At 39.1% G+C, this 23,967-nt stretch overlaps 1 protein-coding gene across 3 annotated transcripts; it reads right to left on the reverse strand.

The window, feature by feature from the left end:
- Positions 1-2,911: 2,911 nt before the first annotated feature.
- Positions 2,912-22,044, reverse strand: PM20D2 (peptidase M20 domain containing 2). Of its 3 annotated transcripts, none has more exons than XM_067294003.1 (7): positions 21,489-22,044; positions 21,244-21,392; positions 17,223-17,365; positions 14,047-14,096; positions 11,271-11,406; positions 6,705-6,812; positions 2,912-5,854 (listed from the first exon to the last, which is right to left on the reverse strand). In XM_067294003.1, exons 1-7 carry the CDS (start codon positions 21,957-21,959, stop codon positions 5,649-5,651), a joined length of 1,263 nt encoding a protein of 420 aa, XP_067150104.1. In that variant the 5' UTR covers positions 21,960-22,044; the 3' UTR covers positions 2,912-5,648. The 3 variants fall into 3 exon arrangements, 2 of the variants coding, with proteins under 2 accessions (XP_067150104.1, XP_067150103.1); XM_067294002.1 differs by having other exon boundaries at positions 14,047-14,201; XR_010883797.1 differs by lacking the exon at positions 2,912-5,854 and adding an exon at positions 9,313-9,448 and having other exon boundaries at positions 6,749-6,812; positions 14,047-14,201.
- Positions 22,045-23,967: the final 1,923 nt, after the last annotated feature.

Raw genomic sequence — 23,967 nt, forward strand, 5'->3', positions numbered from 1 at the left:
CAAAGTACTCCATGCACACCTGGACACTCTGCTGTGAAGAAAACTGAAGTCTCAGGCAAATGAGAGATTAGAAATGAGATCTGATACAGGATTTCATAACTTGCAAATGTGAGCAATCCAGGATATTACTTAAACAAGGAATCCTAAGAAGAGCCAGGGCTAGGAAGAAAAAAAAAGTGAAAGAGCACAGAATTCTTCTTTCTCCAAGTAAGACTTGAGGTGTTTGAAAGCAGATCCCCTATACACTATCCCATATGTACAAACTGATAGGAGCTGAAAACACATGTCAATATTAGACCTGTCTGCCTTGGTTCAACTCAGGCTCTAATAGCAGACTCAACATCAGTAATCCTTAGCAGGCCTTTGGAGTTGCTTACATCCCAACATTGCATTCTTCAGTCAGCCAGTAATCAGAATTCATAAATTAATTCTCACTGGTCACCTGCTATCTTTGCCAGTCCTAAGAAATGGATCTACAAAAAGTCCAAGGACTGAGGTCACTAAATAGGACCTTCCTTCTTACAGTTTACAGGGAAGGGTGTGTCCTCATGAAGTGGCAGGAGGCTCTTAGGTTCCAAAGCCTGTTAATGAGTAGAAGCGTTTATGCCCTGGAAGAGGGAATGCCTGGAAGAGAAAGGTGTCTTCCTCATGAGCCACTGGCCCCATGTCCTGCTACTAACTGGTGGAGGGGAGGAGGGGAAGGAGGAAATGTACACAGTTCCTCCCTCCCATTAAACTGCCAAGGGAAATGTTATTACCCTAAATTTTAAAAAACACTCAGCCAGATGACTATGCAAGTAGTCTTTCCTTTGGCTGTATACCTGTCTTCTAATACAAGGCTTCTTTGTAATCCTGGTAAGGACAAAGGCAGTCCATGTATTTATGTATCGATACATTAAAGTGCATGAATTCCTCCGCTAGGCTCTGCATCAGTACAGGGAGAGCATGGGTCTGGTTCTGAGCCCCTACACAAGTCCTACTATGTTATGCCTCAGAGCAAGATAGTCTTCACACTGCTGTTTTGTACCTCGTCCTGTCCCTGGCTCCCCACTACATAGTGAGGGATGTACTTAGCAGTATATTTTTACAGAGCCCTTTACTGTGTGAACTACAGAGACAACATTTGTTTTTATTTTTTGTGTCCATCAGCTCCAAGCATCCCAAGATGTATGCACAGGAGGCTATGAAGGATACTTCTTGAATAAAACTCTTCTCCTCACGAGGCCCCTGGATAATGACACAGGCAGCTAAGGGCTGCAACACTCATCTGGTCAAAGTCGCATGGTCTGCCAAAGCAAGAACAGGAAACAGGATATCTGACACTCCACTTCCTGAGATAGTACCTAAGGCATCTTCAAGTAAAGTAAATAACTGCAAACTGCCACTACCATTAAGCAAGCAAATCTTCTTACACTGAAGTTTTCAACAACTTCATGCATCAACACATTTATTGAACAAGGACTAAATGATTACAGAATATTGATTCCCTAGAACACAAGGCTACTCCCCATTTAGTGTTTGAAGAAAGGCCTGCTGAACCCTTGCTGTTGTAGGGAAATAAAAGATGTGCAGTATTTGAATGAGGAATACTTTTCTTTTTTCTGTCTCACATCTATAGGGTACAGGCAACTTTACATTTTTTCTACCTACCTTCAACACATTCAGCTTAGACCATAGAAAAGTCACAGCATAAGAGCTTGAAGTTACCTTGTAACATCTACGCTTCATCAAGAAGTTACACCCATTACTACTGAGGCCATGTGATAATGCGAAATACAAGGATGTCTGGGCAGCAATGCAATGAAGTGGCTCAAATAACAAGTTTTCAGAGTAACCACTTTGGATGTCCTTAAGCATCTTTGCTCTATGATCAGATTATAAAAATGTGAAAGGCCCAAACCATCTGCATGTTGAACTTGCCCTGAAAAACATTATTTCAAAGTTAGTGCATTATTATTGTAGAGTAGGAAGCTCATAAAAAGTTCATATAACCTTTACAAATGAAAAGCTTAAAAAAAGCCTGCTACTTACATAATCGTATCAAACTAGAAAAATCAAACATGGTGTTCAAATGAAGTCATGAAGCAATGTAACAGCAGAAAAGGTCACTATTATGAATTTGTAGCGCAATGAAGAGTGCCACCAACTGAAACAGGTTCCCTATTTATGAACATGATTGAGGTAGAGAAACATAAAGCTTAAGCAGTTACCAGTGCCAGAAGGGAGACACACCAAGGAATGAGCTGCAGAAAAGCACAGTAAGGGATATAATTAATCCCAAAGTTTACCATTATATTTGCAATCAATTAAAACCAATGTTTTAACAGAATATAACCAGTCATTTCAGAAGTTTAACGCGTTACAACATATCTATAGGCTAGAGAAAGAGAACCACAAGTCTTCAGCAAAAGTACTTGTTCTTTTTTAATTCTGGATACAAATATTTTAAGTTCAAAGACAAGTAGCTCCTGTGTAAACATACAGGGAGAATAACCTGATTGTCTGGTATAGTGTTTTTAAAGGGCAGTAAACAAAATATTCTCCATCGTATATACAGGGAAACAGTGGTAAAAGCAGCAAAGCAACTTGGACGGTTCATCCAGACAGACAGCATGCTAGGAACAGACCCTCTGGCAGAACACTAGACGAAGAAGGAATCATCCACACATGACTCAGTATGTTTGAAATTGCCTCTGCTTTGGGTTATCTACCCTGATGCAAGTCCTAAAGAATAGTCAAATTTAAAATTTTTAATTCAAATATTAAAATATTCAGCTGAAATATAATGTAATTTTTTCTTGTAACATGTCTGAATTGATATTTAATCCAAAGACTATCCAGGAGGTACACTTGGACGTACCTACTTTTAAGACAGAACATTCCTCCCAATATTAATCAAAGGACAAGAAAATTGAGTTACAACTACATTGCTTTATTGATATCAACTCATCTTTAATCAGCACTTCAAACATTCACATTTCAATTCCAGCAATGATTACAGCAAAATTAAGATGTGCTTTTATTGCAGAGATGTTTAATTAAATGATCTGGATGAAGAGAGCTGAGAAGGCTGTAATGCCTTCTCAGAAAGAAGTTCTAAAGCCTTCTAAAGAAGTTAAGCAGTTCATACAGGAGGAAACAAAAAGCCAAATATACTAAGGAAGTTCACAAACTTGTTAACCCAGTAGAAATTTCTGAATAGTAACTGTGACCAAGATCTGGCAAGGCAGGGCTTAAATTAAACATTGAGAAAGTGCTTTAGATGAAGTTTATCAAGCACCAGTAGAAATGATCTAATCTAACATTTCAGTTGGATTTAGTATCCAACTTATCCTGGACCTATTCATAGCTCAGAGTCCAACCCTCATCTGACTGTGGATTCATGCATTCATCTGTCAAAACTGTCTGTTGATGAAAGCAAAAATGCTTGTGTACCTAAGGACCATCTTGCAACCTGGAAGACCTTCAATCATGTTCCAGCTCTTCAAACTGGCTTGTAATACAAAACAAATCCCTTCATCTGTGCCTCCAGTTCTTATTTACAGATGTGGTTACTTCCTTTTCCAAAGGCACTGTTAATGTATTAAATGCTCACAGATCATGTGTGTCCTCTTAGTAGATGTACAGAGGCTGAAGTATCAGAAAGCATAAAAATTGTCAAATGAAGCTATAAGAACACATGGAAAAGCTGTGAAGAGAATGCTTTGTTAATTTGCCAAAAAATCTCACAAAAAATACTAAAGTATTTACAGTAAATATTTGATACTACAGAGTTAAAAGCACATAACAGACCTTTCAAACTCATACATCATACAAACAGAAGCCAGCCCAGTCATGTATTTTGCTTCTAAGAGTCTCTTGACAGTTCTTAACTTGCAGCTGGAGGTCTGTGTTAAAGAGTGCATGCGCACGCACACACACACACACAGGGAGACTATAATTAAACCAAGATGAGAAATCTTTGTTTTTTAAATTACATTTTCATTAGACAACTATACCATGGATAACCAACCTGCCCTTTGACCAAAGAGGTTTTGTTTCTGCTACAGAATATTTCAGTCAGTGCAATGACCAGTGTTCTTGCAAATGTTAAAGCTAAATTTTAACTATACAGTATAATCCTGGCTTTTTGAAGAGTGATTAACAATAAAGCAGGAAAATGTCTTATCATACCAAAATTTTATTAAAGTTCTAATTAGAATTTATTTTATTAAAGTTTATCATTTAGAGACTGATGCTGTTAAAAATAATCCTTCAAAAATTATTTGAGGTACTCTGACTTCCTATTAGGGAATACATTTAGCTTGATGTCTTTTCAGAAGCTTAATACCTATGCTTAGGAAAATGTTAAGCAGTAAGCTGCTTTTCACTCAGTCTGTCCTCATCTCAGCAATTTGCATCCAACCAAAAGATTAGTTCCTTCTCTATGTGTTCACATGATCCTTTAATGAGCCAATTAAAAAAAACTTCCTAACAGATTTGGACAAACAGAACTATATCTAGGTACATTTTGCAACACTAACCTCAACCACTAGGAAGCCAAGTAGCAAGGATGGGGCAGACTAACCACAGGACAATCTTATAGAAAGGAGGACTGGCAAGACTTAGAGAACAGATCTGATTTTTAGGATATGGGCACAAACAGGTTTAAGGCGGCAGTTACTGCATAAGCAATCCTCAGTGCAAGCTTCCCACACCTTCCTGCAGGGATTTGCACAAAGACAGTTTGAAGTTACTTTTGTTCACTACTCCATGATACAATGTCTGTGTCCTTTGCATGACACATTCTCACTTGTTTAGATAAATTTATGTACATTCTTCAATTAGGCTGGTGCAAAACCTTGTGTGGACATTTGTTTTGTCTTAGGGTAGAACCTAAAGGTGGCATGTATGCATTTTTCTGCACTGTTTTAAATATGTTAATTTAAACAAATAAACATTTAGTTGCTTACTGATTTATTTTGATCAATGTCTCTTCCACAACACCTCCAAAAATTTTTTAGGAGTAAAGTCAATGCATTTCAGGACAGTCCAACCTTGACAAATTCTGCTTCTATACATACAGTTCCTCCTATTCCACTGCTAGGAGCTACTGTTGTCAAAAACAGGCACGCCTTCAAACACACCCTTCTCTCAATGGAGGCAGCTCAAGTTTTAAGCATATGGACACATGCCAGAAGGAGTTTTGTTGCTAGTGCTCACCTCTGTCTTGTTTCAAGAGAGGCGACTAGCCAGGTGGAAATGCTTAGTAGGTCAGATTCAGCCTATGATCACTGAGTGAATAATGCTTATTTTAGAATAAAAATGTCCATGTAAAAGCTGTATTTTCCATATAAGGGATATATCTATAGCAGTACAGAGAAAAATCACTGACACGAGATCTAAAGTCTATCAATTATTCAATACTACAACTGAAAAACAATGTATTTGAGATCTATCTCTGAATTCATCATCATCATTTAATACAGCAAACATTACAGCTACATGAAAGTATCATTCAAAAAATGCCTAATATCTGGTTTTCTACCCCTGAAGTACAAAAAAAAAAAATCATTTCTTCAGCTATGTTTATCCAGACTCTTCTGGAATTCAGATACAGCTTCTTCATCAAGTCATCCCCACTAAGGTGGAGAACAGACATTTAAAGTTTAATGTGATGCACATGCAGCTCCTATGCCAAAGCCAGATTCTTTGCTTGGTTCTACTGGATTTAGTTGCCCCTCCTCTCTTAGTTTCATCTGTCTAAAGTCTTGTCTGACTTCTTCTAGCAGATCTGGCTTGAAAATTACATCCAGTGCTGTCATTGCCAAAGCTTTTGCTGTGCGCAAAGCATAGAACTGAGCATTCTGTGACCCTATAAAAAAATAAGAGAAATTTCAGGTTAAATATTACAGTACTTAATACAGAATCACTACATTATTGCACAAAGCATATTTTGCTTATGAAATAATATCTTGGGAGTTTAAATTGCAAGAACAATTTCAAAAATTCTGCTTGCCTGAATGAAGTATGCCTATTTCCCAAAGCCTCAAAACAATCTTCACATGCGAGTACTTAACTTTCTGCTACTGCTTTAAACAAACAAGACAAAACAGAAAAATGAAAGTGTTTGCATTTCCATTTTTTTAGAAATGGAGAGTTTTAAACCATATTTGTATTATGTTTTCAGAGCATTGTGCTTTAAGAGCAAAAATTTTTACTTTTATCTCGGCTTTAATAGGCTCATATTTAGAAATTCTTCTGTGAATATGCTAGTAGGACTAAACCTTGTAATTTCTTCTTACTGGATGGCATATTGAAAAGAAGTTAGGCTTTAGAGAATGTTCCACTACAATGAGTGGTAAACTTTCTCATATACAAATACAAAAATAGATATTCTAGATATCATCAACTTTTTTCTGCAACTCTGCAATTAACTAAGTTAATTGTTTCAGGGTCAGTATACAGCTCAGATCCCATCATGCTTAAAGAAGTTAACTCCACTGCTACATAGGAAATACAGCCATGTTCAGATCTAGTACTCATGCTTTTATAGCATTACTATACAGTAGCTCTGAATACCATAGAAGCATGAGAAAGCTTTAATCTTCTGTAATTCCAAATATTTATAATATCTAGATTTGCTGTAGTTGAGTCAGCAACCAGTCCCTACAACGCATAAGGATTCTAAATTTGAACTTCTGACCCTTTTCACTTCAACTCACCTGCAGCTTCCGTGTACTGCTCAGTATGATTCAATGCATCTGAGCCAATATAAAAATAAGGATGAAGCCCAGGAACTACAAATGTAACATTTCCAAAGTCAGTGGAACCTAGAAAGAGTGGGGAAAGTTTCTCAATGAACACATGTTAAAAAGTTTTGAATGCTGTAAGAAAATGTATGATATACACTTTACCTCCAGCCTATATCTAAAATAGAATATCTTTTGTCTCAAGTACTACAATATAAGCATTTCTAAGAAGTCTCTATCCATACAAATACTCCTGCCACTGAGCTGAGTTTTCCCTGACTAGCTATCCTCAGACACTGCTCTCCACTGCACTTTTGATCAATACCCATTTACTGTTAAATTTTCATGAAGCAAGAAGTGTCTCCTGACAGTAAGTTGCTAATTCAGAAAGATGGAAGCTCCAGACCTTGGAGATTGGGGCTGTGCATCTATTTCAAATCCAGCTACAGCTCAGCTCCTAGAGTCAATGTCTCCAGGATGGTACTTTGCAGGCCCAACAGTTACCACTTTTCACCAGCATGCACATGTTCAGTATGGGGGGTGGGGAGGGGGACTCTGAAGTCTGAATACTTTGAAATACTATCTTCAAACAAAAATAGATCGAGGACAACTATTTTTTCTGTACTTTCTGATTATTCTGCTATAGAAACCTTAACAGTTCAAGCACTCGTGAAAAACAAGATATCAGAAATAAACTCCAGACACGATGCTAATAGTTTGCAGAGAATTCTTGATAGCAATACTGCAAATTTAAATGACAAGACAATTCTGCTTTCATACATGACTAGCATTGTCAATACATTAGCTAGTGACAGCTAGCATCTTGAAAGTACTACATTATCCATTTAAAGATACCATCCAGAAGCAGTAGATCCCTCATTCAAGTCATCCAAGAGTTTGCAACTACTTCTGAGTTCTTTTTTTTTACTTAAACAAGCAATTCACTCAGTATCTAAATACAGTGTCAAGTTCTCCCCTATTTATGAAAATTATATTTAGAAACTTGAGAAATCAACATGTGGTTATTGTGAAATTCAGGCACTAGAGGACGCATAAAATCACCTTGCTCAATGGTGGGGGGGGAAAAGGGATGTTCAGTTAAGAGATCTCAGTTAGCTGTTTTCAGGCCAGCCAGAGCTGCAAGAAATTTTTCTTTAGAGCTAGCAGATGAAAGGGCTCTTCCAAAAACTTAAAATTATTTCTAGCTCATTAAGTAGACTTATCAAAGTAACCTTATTGGAGAGAGGGTATTACCTAGACCTTAAGACTTAGCAAAGAATTGACTAAGGAGTACAGCTTTTACATGGAAAGATTATTATTATTATGCAAGTCCACAGAATCTGCATTTTGTGATCAAAGAGGACAAGACTCTAGCTTGCTATTTGTTCTGCTTATACACAAATAAAACAGAAAGACTTGTTCAAACAATGACCTTTTCCCACAAATTCAGTATAGATTTCAATAAAATCTAACTCTTAGCACAGCAGCTTGTTACTTTAATCTTCAATAGTCTATATTGCTGATCCATTCTTTGATCAATCCAGAAAGACAAAATGGAAGTCTAGAAGTTCTCCCTTCTCCGAACTACACCAAGAGTTCTAGACTTGCCTTACTAATCTCCAATACACAGACTGCTGGAAAGACTGTGTAGGTTTTTTTCCTGCTTTCACCCAGCAAATGAAGCATTAGAAATTTCCAGTGCATCCCAGATCACGACCATATAGTTCCACTTGAAATGATATTCATATCCAAACCTCTACCAACTTACAAGTTTTTTTTGCTGAATGTAAGGTATCTAACTGGGCATTTTCTAGTAAAATTTAGAGCTAAGTCAAAATACAGACAGCTTTTGATAAAATTGTGATGGTCACATTTCCCCTTCTATCAGAAAAATGTTAAGCCCTTAGTCATAACCTAGCAACATGTTTAAAACATCAGCTGTTCCAACAGTTCCCATACAAAAATCTGGAACTATACGCTTGATAGAGGTGTACAGATCAGATTTGCTTCTGGAAGAATAAATAATGGTAGTTATCAGCGCAACATACAGACTTGTGCACTACCTTCAACAGAAAGGTATCAGGAGCTCCAGCCTCTCAGAGGAATGCCCTGTAGCAGATACTGCAACCTAGTCAACTCACTAAGCACATAATGGAAGCCAGAATTGCCACAAACATGAAAGGAGGGAAAAACGGAAAGATTTCAGGAAGTCTTTATATAGAGTCCTAAGCTTCAAAAGTGGTATTTTCAAAACATACTGGCTCCTTCTTAACATCTATACCAATCTTGTGTGCATGAGCCAATGAATGTTAAAAATATCAAAATAAGTTATCGCAAGTGTGGGGGCCTGGAATGTGCTCAACTAAGCCATTTGCTTTGGAAGGATACCAACATCCTGTAGTAGAACTATCCTAACAGCAGAAGGAGAAATAGGTCATGGCACTTGGTCAAAGCCAACTCAGATTCACATTCTTTCACACCACTCTGGCTGCGTGCCAAATAAGTGGAGTCTTCCACAGGGCAATATAATTTGATGGACTAAAGGAATTCTTCAAAAACACTTAGCTGCCCAGAGTGATACCTGTAAGCAGACCGATACTAATACCCATGTAGAGGTGGCAGCGAGTATGCTCATCTGTTAACGACTTTTCTGCTGCACAGACATGGAGAAGCAACTGAGCTATCTTCCTTCCCTTTCAACAGAAGAAAGGGATATCCTAAAAGAAAACATTGAAAACCATATGAAAACTGAACAGAAATAGAGGTCTTGAAAAAGATGAGACAAAACACTCAAACCCCCAAAAAAGGGCAGCATACAAAATTCAGTGTCTCCAGAGGATGTGCTTAAGTTAGCACTCCCGAAACCCCACCACGATAATTCACAGGACAAACTGTGGGGGGAAGAAAATTCAATGAGGCCTAACTGCAGTGTGAGATAAAAGCTCAATTGCTTGAGAATATTTTGACATTTGACAAACAACTAAGAACAGGCATATGGGGAGTTTCAGTTTAAACAAGTTAACACTTACCACTTAATGCATTATGTAATAACTTACATATGAAAGCACTACTGTATTACAAATAAGTTTGTACCAAGTTCATCCAAACGGCCTCCGAAACAGCAAGATCACCAGTATTCATGGTCTTATAAACACTCAATAACAATGGTTTGAGAGGGAAGCAACTAGCAGAGCTCCAGAAAATTTCACTACAGTTAGCATTCTAAAGACAGGAAAACAAGTTACTTCAGCCCCTTTTTAAGACCAAATGAAAAAAGCAGTAAATCTTGCTTACACCATATCGAAAGACCAACAAAGAAATCTCTCTTTAGTTATAATTATTTGTTTCTAAACACAAGAAAACCAGCCAATTAGAGAAAATATGCTAGTGCTGCCTTAATTTGGTAGGAAAGTAACCAATAGAGAAAAACAACCATAATGCAGTTAGATATGCTGTCTCTCCCACCTAAAACACAACTGGAAGTTTGGAGAACTGCACCCCCAAACTCCCTAGATCTCAACTGTTTAAAGATGATCTGTGTTTAATATAGAGAAGATTAGTGTTGCAATCAAACCATTTAGAATAAAAACTTTTGAATGAGCAAAATCTTTTCTTTCTAACCAAAGAGAAATACGTTTTACAGGAGTGGAGTAAAAATGTTTTTATATGACCAGTAGTGAAGGCCATAAATACCTTCAAAGATTAATGCTTTTGAGTAAGAATGCTGAAGCAGCAGCAGCAGTTAGAGAAAATTTTAAGAGAGCTCCTGTAGGAAGATTCTAAAAAACAACTGTTAAGGGTAACCAGCAACGCACCTAAGCATTCAAGAATTCACACTCCTGTTACCATAGCCCTGAGAGACCAAAAATGTTTAATAGCTTGAGACATTTTGGATCAGAGAGTCAGGACCCAGAAACAAGCACCTAGTTGAATGGAATCCTTTGGAAAACTAATCTGTTGAATTTGTGAACTAAAGAAAGAAGCATAGAATTACCTGATAATGGAAAGGTTTTTTTTTAAATTAGGGTTACTGAGATACTTAAAGAAGCTTCCACTTAAACATCAAAGTCCCTCTAAAATATTAGTTAGATGCTAGTTGATCTGTTTATCAGTAGGTTTAGATGAAATTATTAAATAAGGTTCCTAAACACTAAAACTCATCTCCATTCCTATGAATAATACCAGGATTCTGTATTTCAAAGCAGTATGATGAGCCTCAGTTCATTCCACATACTGATGTTCTTGGTAAGACAGATCTTTTCCTTCCACCTCCCCACAACCAAAATATTTCTTATATGAAATATTCAGTGAAAATGATTACCGCTTTTCCCATTTGTCAGGGAAATTTCTCAGCTTCCAGAGCAAACAAATACACAGGCCAGAGGAATGATCCCTTTAGGGAGTTTCGATTTTCTAATTTGATTTTTTTCCTCCGACCAGAGTATGCTTAACCTACCTCTAGCCCATTATTTTATACACTTAAGATTTGATTAATCCAAGCTTGTCATAACAAAAAAAAAGAAGCCAGATTTGAGTTACCTGACAAACCATTCAAAACACAGTCATCTGATATAAATTCTATTCCGAGCTTCTTTCCATTCTCCTTGTAAACATTCTCCAGGCTCTTATTTGGAAGCACATTGTAGTAATCTTGTTCACCACCTTTTATTTCCACCTAAGCAAGTAAAACATTACATACATTATTCCCCAACCTAAACCAGTTTATCCTAAACTGTGTTTAATGACCTGAAAATTTAAGTATATGTCCACATTTTTGGGCCATATCAAAACAGACCTAAGTGCTAAGCTCCTTTCCAAAAATTTTAATGAGCTTTTTACTTTCTTCATTTAGCCAAATACTATCCTTGATCAAAACCCAGCTGGGGTTTCTATCAAGCTTCCACAAGACTGTCAAATTCCAGAAGCATGGATTATGTGTATAGCATCGTTAACTAAAAACAGTAAGAAGGCATTTCTAAAATGGCCTCTAATGGGTTTCAGTGCAGGTACTATTAAACTAGGTAGGAAGCCACTTAGTCTTTTATCAATTCTATTCTACTATTTTTAGGTTGAGAACAGTCCCAATAACTCCAGCTCCATCAATGTTTATGGAATGACTTCACACAGGAAAAATGTTTGAAAATAAAGGCAAAAAAAGTATCAGTGTCAAGTTTCAAGAGACCTTAACTTCCATTTAGAATAAAGTAAAAAATAAAACAAAACAAAAAACTTTTTGAAACTCTCTTCTAGCTGGAGCAGAGACCATACTAGGAAACCAGCATGACTCAAATAGACCTTAAAACTCACTAGCTCATGTTCATATACAATATACCCATTTATTCTGGTGACATTCTTTTCACAGAAGTGTTTCTCACAGATAGCCAAAGCACTAGCCTGTAACTACAGAGCAAACATAACCACTGATCTTAGCATTACATTGCAAGGTAATCATATAGTTTGAACCAGCTATAGGAGATGCTATTTACTAAAAGCAAAGAAGTGGGAAGAATGCTAAGTGAAATTAGCCATTTTTTATGTTGGATTGTTACACAAGCCTGCTACTCAATGAGGCAATGGACCTAGTAACAAGGAACACAAAAAAGATACAATACTCAATGAGTTTTGCCTGTTCTTACTGGTAAGGTTTACTCTCAAGCCTCCCAGGTCTCTAAGCCTACTGGCACAGTCTGTAGAAGTGGAGCATCACCCACAGAAGAGAGTTAGGTGGCACTTAAACAAATTGGACATACACAAGTACATGGGAGCAGATGGGTTTGCATTCAAGGGTGCTGAGCAAGCTCCCTGATTGCAATGCCATTCTATCATCTTCAAAAGGTCACTGACATTGAGGGATGGTCCGCTGATTACAGAAGAGGTAAACATCACACCCATTTTGAAGAAGGTCCAGGAGGAGGATCTGGGATACTACAGGCTGGTCAGTCTATCCTCAGCTGCTGAGAAGACTATGGACCAAATCCTCCTAGGACCCACATCCAGGCACATGAATCACAAGACGATTGTGAACATCCAGCACAGATTTACCAAAGAGCAGATGGTGTCTGACCAACCTTAGCTTTTCATGATGAAATGTTCAGCTCAGTGTACAAGGAAGAGTAGAGGCTGTTGTTTACTTTCACTTAAGCAAGGTCTTTGACCTGGTCTCTTACAGTATCCTTATAGCCAAATTAAGGAGATATGGACTGAATAAGCAGACTACAATGTGAGTGAAAAATTGACTAGGCAACCAGGCTCAAAGTGTTATGATCAGTGGCACAAAAATCCAAATGGCAGTCTGTAACTTGTGGTATCCCTCAGCACTAATATTGCCACCATCACTGTTTTAATATCTCCAATCCAGACAACGGCTAAGAGCATACTCTAAGCAAATTTGTTGACAGTACCAAGTTGGGGGTGGGAAAAAGCAGTTGATAAGCTGGGGGCTGACTGGCTAGGAAACAGCTCTGCAGAGAAGGATCCAGTGGTCCTAGTGGACAAGTTGAAAATGAGTCAGCAGTCTGCCCTTGCAGCAATGAGACCAAACACAAACTGAACTGTATTAGTAACACTGTAACCAGCAGGTTGAGGGAAGAGATTCTCCCCAATGCTTGTGAGACAACATCTGGAATATTGTGCCCAATTTTGGGCTCTTCAACTCAAGACTGGAGAGAGGCCAGGGAAGGGCCACCAGGATGATTAGGGGACTGGAGAATATGGTATACAAGGAGATGCTGAGAGAACTGGGTTTGTTCTGCCTTCAGAATAGGAGGTTAAGGGGAGACCTTACTGCTGCCTACAACTACAAGATCGGAGGGTACAGAGAAGACAGAACCAGACTTCTCAGAGATGTCCAATGGTAGAACAAGAGGCAGTAGACAGGCTGCAACACAGAACATTCCTGTTAGAAATAAATATTAGGAAAATCTTATTGCGGGGTGGAAAGAAGGGAATCAAACACTGTGAATAGGCTGCCCAGAAAGGTTGTGGAATCTCTGTCCCTGGAGATATTCAAAGCTTCACAGGGCCCCAAACAAACTGGTCTAGCCGGCCCTGCTCTGAGCAGGGGGCACTGGACCAGACAACCTCTGGAGGTGTCCTCCAAACCAGTCTAGATTATTCTGTGATTTTGTGGCATTCTACTTATAAACCAAAGCTTGCTTTCAGGACACAAAGCAATAGAATAGCAAATAGTGTCATAGAAATTTAAATTAACTTCTGATAAGCACCATGCAGACAAACGCTGTAAGCCTCAGTTTCGTATTCTGGCCTACCTTATCTCCAGCGTAATAGAAATACATGACCATGAAGACATTCTTACTTTGCATCCTGTGGCCAGTGCTGCAGCTTTGAAGCAGTTTTCAACTTTCTCTGTCAGAACAAAAAGATCTTTCACTGAAGGGGCACGCAAGTAAAACTCTAGTTCACTGTAAGAAGGAATGATGTTAGGTTTCACGCCACCATTTTTTATTACACCTATAGAGAGAGAAAGGTCATGTTACCAATGTTGCATACAATTGCTTGATCTTCAGCCCTGTCATGAATCTCTTCACTTAAGAGCCAAATCATCAACAAAAATAACAAAGCATAAGCTGAGCATGAAATACAGATGACAAAAATATAGTACGTAGACAACATTTTTCTACAGCATGTCAGATTAGTAAATGGGATGTGCAAAAGCTTTTCAGTGTGATTTTCCTCATATTCACCTGGTCAGACATCTGTTATTAACCTAAAGAAAAAACAAACTAGTATTTGTAATTAATCCCCTGGAATTCAATGCATTGGAGCTGTTAAATGATCCAGCTGTCACTGAGAAATAAGAAAAAATCTGTTATAAAGGCTACTTTGGATTCCAGCCTTTTAAGTTTTCCTCCACTAGGACATGTTTCCAACTTATTTTGCCAGCTTGAAAAGAATTTTATTGACTCATGTTTTTCTGCAATGCTAAAATTCTTCACTTACAGCAATGTGCATGTCCTGCAGTGTATAGAAAGTTCAGTCAATTCTTCATACTAATTCTTTGGAAATACCAGTGTGTGTGTGTAATATATATATACACACACACACACGTGTACACACACACAATTTTATTCATGGGTCAGGCTTGAATTGAAAGTGTTCCCTCAAGGAAATATATGACAACTACATAGTTTTCAATTATGGCATCAGAAATGGTATCATAAAAAAAATTAGTTATTTCAACAATAAAACATTGTATACCTCAACACTATGTTAGATTTTTTTCAATGCATTAACAACAGCTAGTTGTTTTTAACAGGTTGTCCTTGTTTCCAGGCCTCCTACCATGAATTTATTTATGTGGGATCAGATTTGTTTCGAGTAGAATCCAAGAAACTATCTTATTTTAAATGGAAATACTACAAAAAGTTACTGACAGTGTCACTTAAGCCTGAGAAGACCACACTATCAGGATGCAAATGGACAAAGTGCTCAATCAAATGATCAGTACCAATCTATTACAGAAGGAACAGTTCAGATGAGAGGGACAGACATCACAGAAAAAGAACCAGCAACTAAGCAATCATGCAAATTTACACGGTACGTACCATAGTATGTTTGCTCAAAACAAGCAGCTTATGGAGCAAACCACTTTTGCTTATTTTTAATGCATCTGTAAACAGAACTGGATAGAGTCTTAGAGTATGTTTACAATTAAATTTCAAAGCAACTGCAATATGGAGTAGACAACATACCTAGCTTGAAAGTAGGTGGTTTGCACAGTAATTGTAGCACCTAGTTTACCCTGCTTGTAGATGGAGCTTCTAATTTTTTACAACCTGTTTAGTATAACTTCTTGAACATAACAGATATAATCTAAGAAAAAAAACATTCCTATTGTGTTTACTGCACTCATAAATGGGGATGAACAATAGACCTATCAAATACTAGACAAACTCAAAACAAAATTGTTCAGTTATTTAGAGCATTCTAGACTTTAAGTGATGGAAGCTATTTCAATGCTTGTTAGTTGATTAAGAAAAAGACATTAGGATCAGTTGCTTAATACAGCTACTGCTGTTACTGCAAACCTGCAACACAAAACCTGCAAGACACTTGTAAGCAAAACATTTCTAAAATCAAATGTCATCCTGACTGCTTACACTTTCCCAAACATATTTTAAAGATTTCTGGTTTGAAAAACAGTTTTACGATTGCTGTTACATTAATACAGTAACTTAAGCATCACTGTAGTTCAGAAAGTGTTACTTCCCCTTAGGTTTGTTTAGACAGTTAATTCATTACCCACATTGTGTTTAGTTTAGGTTCAGGTCCAATAAAAGACTTGGGCACCTCCAATTTTGAACCTGCAATGCAAGTTTTGTACACTAAAACTCAGAATTAAGTGTAGCTTCCTACACTTAATAGAGCAACAGGATAGACAGCTAAAGCTAGCTGGGAAAAAAGGCTATGCCCACTGTCTGAAATTCATTCAGGTAGGCTACATGGCAGAACTGCAAATGTATCTTCATCTACAGCCCAAAGGCCTAGGACTTGCAGATGTCCATCAAGACTTCCTGGAGAGACATGTGCACATGCAGTACAAAGATCGCCTAAGCACAAGCAGCCAAGACACATGTAATGATCATTTGTTCAGGATTTCTAGAAATGTAATAGCTCACAGCAAGTGTTCCAAATAAATGGCTCATTCAGAAGTCCTGTGGAAATGGCCAAATTTCTTATTTTCAATTTAGAAAAAATTGTGGAGGGTGGGATAAGGGAAATCTGAGATTATAGCTATGGGGCAACTTCAACTTCTGAAACTTTCTCACTGTGTAAAAAGAAATGCAAGATGTTCCAGGAGCATGAGTCAAGTTTAATAGTAACATGTTCTACTGCAAAAGGAATATATTTCTACTTCAAGATCTACTAGATTTTAAATACTAGACTCCAGTGCATATCTAGCTGACTCATCTACTAAACAAAACTGTAGGTTCCTGCCATCACTTGTTTTTCATACCTCAGGAAATAAGTCGGAGTCACTCTAGTCAACACACCTTTCAATAAATGTCAATATAAATACAATCTAATTAATGGAATGTCTACTACAAAAATGTGCAGAAAACAACACTTCATTTTTTAGAAGCATTTAGTCTTACACCTTTGCAAAAACACATACATTAACAAATAAGGATTTCAAGGCTTTGTACCAAAATAAACTTGGTCTTATGCTTTTTTCCTTCTGAACTGCAACTTCAGATGCACAGACTTAAAATTTGTCAACCTGTATTTATGTACCAGTGTCCTCTTTTGAATCTGATCCGTAAGTCTATTTTCATCAGTTAATTCTGGACACTAGTATGATTTTAAAAGTTAGAGAAAAATATTTAAATGAAATGTTGCTATTTCATATTTGAAGTGACTATACTAATATAGTCTAATAATGCAGTATTTTAAATTGTGGCATTTTGTAAGTTAGTATTTGAACAGCCTAAAGTCTTACTTGCTGGACATTAGATTTAATGAAGCTCTCACCATGAACTCTCCAGGTTGGTTTCATTTGCTGTCTTAAAACAGACAGATTGTTGTATGCAAGAACAGCAGCATCTAATGCATTAACTCCTTCCCAAGGATAAGCAGCAGCATGAGAAGCTTTTCCATAGTATTTCACAGTCACACTAGGAAATAAAAGGCATTGCTTATTTGTTTTTCATTCACTGAAAAAAACCTCTAAAAAGTTTTCTTTGGTTCACACAGTTGCAGTTATTTATGTTCTGCCTGGCAGAACACAAAGCAACAATTTACCAGGCACTAACTACACTGTTGCAAAGTTTAACTATCTCTGAACGCAGAGAACATTTTTAGATCAATGAAATGAAGTGATATCAAGAAAAATCAGGAAAAGGGGCTACTGCTAACATACCACTACACAGACTTTTTCTGCAAAGTGCAATTTTCACATAGTAAGTAAATTTCTCCTATACTTGTTTATGCCTGCCTGACCACTCTGAGGCTTCAAGTTCCTAACAAATTCTTCTCAAATAGAGGATAATACACCCTTTTCTGATTCAAACTCAGAATGTATTGTCCTAATTCTTGTCAAACTTTTAAATAAAATTTGTGCTGTATATAAGACAGCAAAAGCACATTTAATAGGATCACATACAACCCATTTCTAAATATCAAATGTCAAGCTTTAAAACAGTAGTAAAGGCATAGCCCAGTATAAAATACACATCACTATGCCACAGCAAGAATATCCTTTCCCTGCACACCTCAAAAAGCTGGTAGAAGGGCTTGCAAAAATGAAGAAACCTACTTTAAAAGTTATCCTCCATCTTTGTAAAAATCACATAATACTGTACTTAAACATTATATTTGATATAAATTGCTTGGCTTCATCTTATGGGGGCCATTTATCTTAGCCTACCAAAATAATGTACTTAATACTTCAAATTATAGGAAAATTCCTTTCAAGAGGCAATAAATATTGACAACTATATATGGTATTACTATTTATTAACTACACAAATACTAATTTTATCAATACTAGAGATTTTAACTAAAATTTCTGTTGGGACTCAACACCCAGTACTTTAAATATAATATTCCATCCTCAGGCTCAGAGTTCCCTCAAATACACATAGCCCCTTACTTTGTTAGGGGCAGCCTAACTTGCTTGACCCTCTGTCTTGCACAGATGTCAACTTAACCACTTACCCTGTACTAATCCCTCATGCCCCAGACTATGCCAGGGCTGTTAAGTTAGTACCAGAACCTAAATACTGGATGGGAAAAAGGGGCACAATGGAGCATACTGTTGTAGCAGAGCAAATGTCTTGTGCTACTGCCTGCAATCTGAAGTATTCCATCATGATACTTTTCTCTTCCTCTCTCACCCTCAAGACCACCATACACCCCCCATTGTGAAAAGGGAGTTTTATTTAAAATAGATTATCACATATGAATCAAGAAGCTAATCCATTAACATCCCAAGCATTAGACTACAACTCCTTAAAAAACAACAAAGAAGGCAGGACAGATCACTGGGTAGTTATTCTCAGGATAGGAGGGAAGGGAAAATAAAGCAAATAGCGATACTGCAAACATCTTTTCCAAAAGAGACACATGCTTCTTATTTATATATATGCCTATAGACTTGGTGAACAATGCAATCCTAAACAACCTTAAGAATATCAGCACAAGAACACATATCCTATTTGATTAACAAAACACCCAAGCTGATGAGGTGAAGGATAAGTGAGAATAAGTAACAGCAAACTGCTGCATGGTTTCACAAGTCATCCCAGTAAGTTATTTTTACACTTCAGGCACAAGATAGCTTCAGAGTTTGCAGACATAGCAATACGAATAATTCAGTGATCTGTAGACCTTAAATTCCTGGAAAACAACCAAAAGAACAAATGTTTATACCTCATCCTTATATAAGCTATAACAAAGGTTAAACATTTGGCTTTTGGAGGCAGCAAGCTGTTTCACAAAGTACTCCTCCATGCTCAAGGTTTAAAGGCTATCTAGGACTTGTATCCTACCATAGACCACCTCCGAAGGGAGGTTTCCAAATCCTCCTGTATAAATCTCAAAAGGCTATTACAAGAGTCAAGAACCAACAGAAAGACAAAACTATCAATGAAAGCTACATTTTGAAGATTAAAAATTCAGTCTTTAACAGACAGCAACCAAAAGCCAAGCTGAGCTAAGCCTCACAAAGAAATTACAAACAGTTAAGATTCTTTAGAAACACGAAGAAGAAATGTAACAGGGCTAGCTATGCAAGGAAGACCGGGCCTTACTGACCTTGTTCCTTTCTACCCTAAAACTAGCAGTCATGAAAGCAAATTATTCACCAGGAACAGCACTGAACAAGAAGACAAAGGCAAAATGGCCAGTAAAAGCAAGCAAAAGGTGCTGGAAGGTAGTACAACCAAAACAAAAATAGCAGTCAGTGCATTCAAGTTAGAGATGGTTGGATACCCATTTAATTAAATACTAGAAAATTTAGTCAAAGACAATCACATGTAATACTTACACAAAAAAACTGTTGCATTGGAGGCAGGTTACTAATGGTATCCCTGCAGAATAAGTCCTTGGGATCAAACATTAGTAACTGAGTGGCATAAAATCCACTAATGAAAACTGCTGATAGCCTACAGCTGGGACATTATAAAAGTAGAAGAGGTTTATAATATCAAAGAAAGAATGGCATGACCTTGCAGACTGGCATCACAGAAATAGGCTGAAACTCAAAAATATAAAAAAGCCATGCACTTACAGACTGTGCATTTCTTCTGTAAGAGTCCACGGCTTGAAAATGACTGAAGAGTAACCCTCACATATGCTAGCTATCTACAGAATGATTATGAGGTACCAGTTTCCTGAAAGGCAACAACCCTAAGATGCATATATGTTTAAATTTCCAGGAAATAAGGACACACAGTGGTCCCGGTATTAGCTGAGTACAGCCTAATGAGATTCCACCTGAAGTTTTGTGTACAATCCTGATTACGCATATTCAGGAAGGAATATTTCAAGACAAGTCGCTACAAGTGCGAACAATGAACAAATGCAGAGAAGGAACAACAGGACCAATTCAAGACCTAGTTTCCAAAGAGTTATATAGCTAACTGGCAAAATGAAGGCTTAGAGGGGATGTGACTGCCATCTGTACATATATTGGGGGTAAACATGAAGGACAGCTAAAAATTAATTTGAACCAAAAAGCTGATGGTTTTGGATGGTTATGATGGTTATGGAACCAAAAAAGCTGATGAGAGAGCTAGCACATGTAAAATGGCCAGCATTAAATTTAAGCTGGAAATTAATAAGGATCCTAACAATAACCAGGTTCAGCTGACTAGCTGTTTCAGAAGTGGGAGAGAAACAGAACCACTTTCAAAAATGATTAGAACATTTATACAAAGGAGTATATGACTTAGTGTCCAAGAAAGCAAGGAACTATGATCGGTGAGATTGCTCCCAGTTCCATGTCCTAAAATTTAAAGAACAGATGCTTTTCAAAGGAAACTGTTTTTAGAGAAGACAACGGCATGCATATGTAAAAAGGAATGCTTAGAAATATATCAGAAGAGAAAATGGGGACCCATGCAGGATTAACTGAGAGCTGTAAATGATCTTTAACACTAAGTTTTAAGTGTGAAGAGCATCAACATTAACATTTAAGAACTTTCTAGCATACACACCATGCTACAATATAACAAGCAATTTGGTGTTCTGCTGAATGTCTTCCTTGATATCCTTCCTCTCTACTAACATTTTACAAATGAAACAAAAAGATACAAGTCTAATGAACTCCCACAAACAAAACATACTATACAAAAGCTGTTGCAAGCTGAACACTGTGCTTTGGAATAACTGCTTTGAGTGCCCAGAATAGTGACCTTAGCTGACTGTAAATACCTTGTTTGAGGGACACCTGCAAGGTCCCAGGCCCTAAGTTCAGCTTCTTCCAAAGCAGCTTTCCTATTGAAAAGGATAACAACAAACCAACCCTTTCCATCCTGACTTGCCCACTCACTCGTGCTCCGCTACGTCGGGCAGATAGGATGCGTTTTCTTGAGACGGGTGTGCCATAAAAACCACATCCAGGTCATCAAATGCTCCAGCTTTTATGAGGTCTATTTTGCCTCCTCCTTCTTCTTCTGCAGGTGTCCCCAGCACTGTAATCTGCAGCACAAATGCACAGAGTCAGGGGCCAACCAAGACACAGAAGCCAGGGCCACAGGCTGAGGACAAAAGCCCCCGGCCTGGAAGAAGCCTCACCTGGACGGTGGCAGGTGATGGCTGGGGCAAGCTCTCCAGGGCGGCCTTCAGCCCCAGTGCGGCGGCAGCGCCCACCTCGGCGATGAGGTTGTGGCCACAAGCATGGCCGATGCCGGGCAGGGCGTCGTACTCGCAGAGGAAGGCGACACGAAGGGGGCGTGGGCCCTGGGGGGCGGCCACACCCCACTCGGCGCGGAAGGCTGTGCCCAGCTTGTAGCGGGGCTGCACGGCCCAGGCGGCGCCCGGCAGCTCCCCGCTGGAGAAGAAGCGGGTCATGGCGTCGTGCGCTTGGTGCTCCTCGTAGGCCAGCTCGGGCCGGCTCCAGATGTCGTGGCTCAGCGCGCCCAGCCGCGCCGCGTTCAGCTCCACGCTCTCGCACGCCCGCTGCTTCAGCTTCTCCAGCGCCAGTGGCGGCAGCACGGCGGCGGCCATTGCGGCGGGGCCGCCCTGCGCCGGGTCCTGCGGCCTCATGAGGGAGCGGCGAAGCGGCCCGAGAAGCACCTGCCAACGCACGCGCGCACCAACCGTCCCCTGCCAACGCACGCGCGCACCAACCGTCCCCAACCACCGCCCCTCGCGCACCTGCCACCCTCAGAGCCACACGTGTTGCCGTCACCCCATTTTTATCACCACCTCGGCGCCGCGGGGTACGCTGGGAGATGTAGTTCTTCTCCCCGGCACGGCCTATAGGTGGCGCCCGGCCAGAACTACCCATCCCAGTGCACGCAGCGCGGGGAGGGGCGGGGAGGGGCGGGGGGGGCTCCCCTTCCCTCCCCCCCCTTGCCGGGACTGCGTTCGTTATGTCGGGGGTTGTTTCTGGCGGTTTCGATGCCGTGGGCGATGGGGGTTGCCTTGTTGGGCTTTATGGGTAGTGCCAAGAGGAGTTCTGCTTGAGTCCTCACCCTCTACCCAGCACGAGACCTGATTTAACCTGTGTTAAATGTATGGGCTTACTGCAGGTCTCACTTTAGACTTTTTACTGTTATAACGTGCTGCTGATTCAGCATGTGCCGTGCTCACACACCTTTGTCAGGCACCAGGTTTTCATTTTCAGCAGGTTATACATTTTCCATCAAAACAGGCTCGTTTCTACTATTTTCAGCTACTCTCTGTGCACCATTTCCCAAAGAGATTGCATTCAAGCTTAAGATTAGTCATAACTCTGCAGTGCTTGAAAATTAATACCTTGTTTTCCCAGATTAATTTCCTTTATTTTTTCAACTAGAAGTCTTGCCTGTCCGGATTAGTTTTTTTCCTTTACCTTTCTTGGGGATTTCCAGACCCCAAATCAGTCGGGGTTTCAGTGCAGTGCAGCTGCCTGGGCAGTGGTAGCTCCAGATGCGCTGCATCACATTACTGCACTAACCCCACTGTGTATGTGCTGGACCTAACTCTTCCTCAAAGGAAGCTGCACGCTGCACGCTGGGGACCCATGCAATGCACAGGTGCACGCCTGAATCAACAGCAACATGCAGAATGGGTGCTTTGCTTATGCGTGATAAACCCAGTGCAGTCCACAGCACTGAATGCAAAGCATGTTGGCTAATCGTCTGTATGGCCCATGCTGCATGGCACGTGTACATGCATTGCTCTTGTAAAATGCCAGACAGTAGTAGTCTTGGCTTTGCTGACTTTCCTAATGAAATCCTGACGATCATGCACATATCACTAACTATGCTCTATCAGTAGTTAGAATGGTCTTGAATATTAGCTCATCGTGAGCTAATATTAGATACAAGTCAGAGAGCAGGGACCTTGCCTGTCTAATCTGTACCTGAAAAAGGGTGAAGTCAACACAAACCAAAAGACAATATCTGATGTTTTTCCTGTATTCATTGAATTACCAGAAATTTAGTGTTTGTTTGTTCTAATCATGGTTTATCCACTGTACTCTTTCTCCACAACTTCTCTGTTGTTTTAGGAGTGCTTTGATGTCCTGAATTGGAGGTTTCCCTTCTCTCCAGAAGAAAGGGGAGTTCCTTTGTCTAGTGACACCCAAACCTTACATATCCTCGGTCATTCCAGAATTAAGTCTCTCATGTACCTTACACAAATATTTGTCATGAGTTGTTTTTCCTCTTGTAACAGATTCCAGCAAGTGTCATGGTTGTGGTTATTTTTGTCCCTTCACTCACAAATACTACAGTACAAAGTAAGATGAAGTCCTCCAGTCAAAAACATAAGCTAAACTTTCTGCTACCCTATCACTACACTGAATTAGCATTTATCAGTAGCAGAGTGTACACATACTCAGCCAAGGGGTAGCATAATGCAGGCCTGTTTGCTAAGTGATTTCTAGGACTGGAAAATGTTTGGAGCAGGGACTGTGTGTTCCCGAATCTAGTGGCAGCATTCTTTGAAAACAGTCATTCTAGACATCGATCAAACTCAGTTGTTTTTGTGGTCATTTGTTTCTGTGTTGCTGAGTTGCTGTTCTGAGAAGGGTATGCCCATGCCCATGTCTGGAAAGAGCTGGCTC

The sequence above is a fragment of the Apteryx mantelli genome, chromosome 3 (genome assembly GCF_036417845.1).
Source record: "Apteryx mantelli isolate bAptMan1 chromosome 3, bAptMan1.hap1, whole genome shotgun sequence".
NCBI classification, from domain to species: Eukaryota; Metazoa; Chordata; class Aves; order Apterygiformes; family Apterygidae; genus Apteryx; species Apteryx mantelli.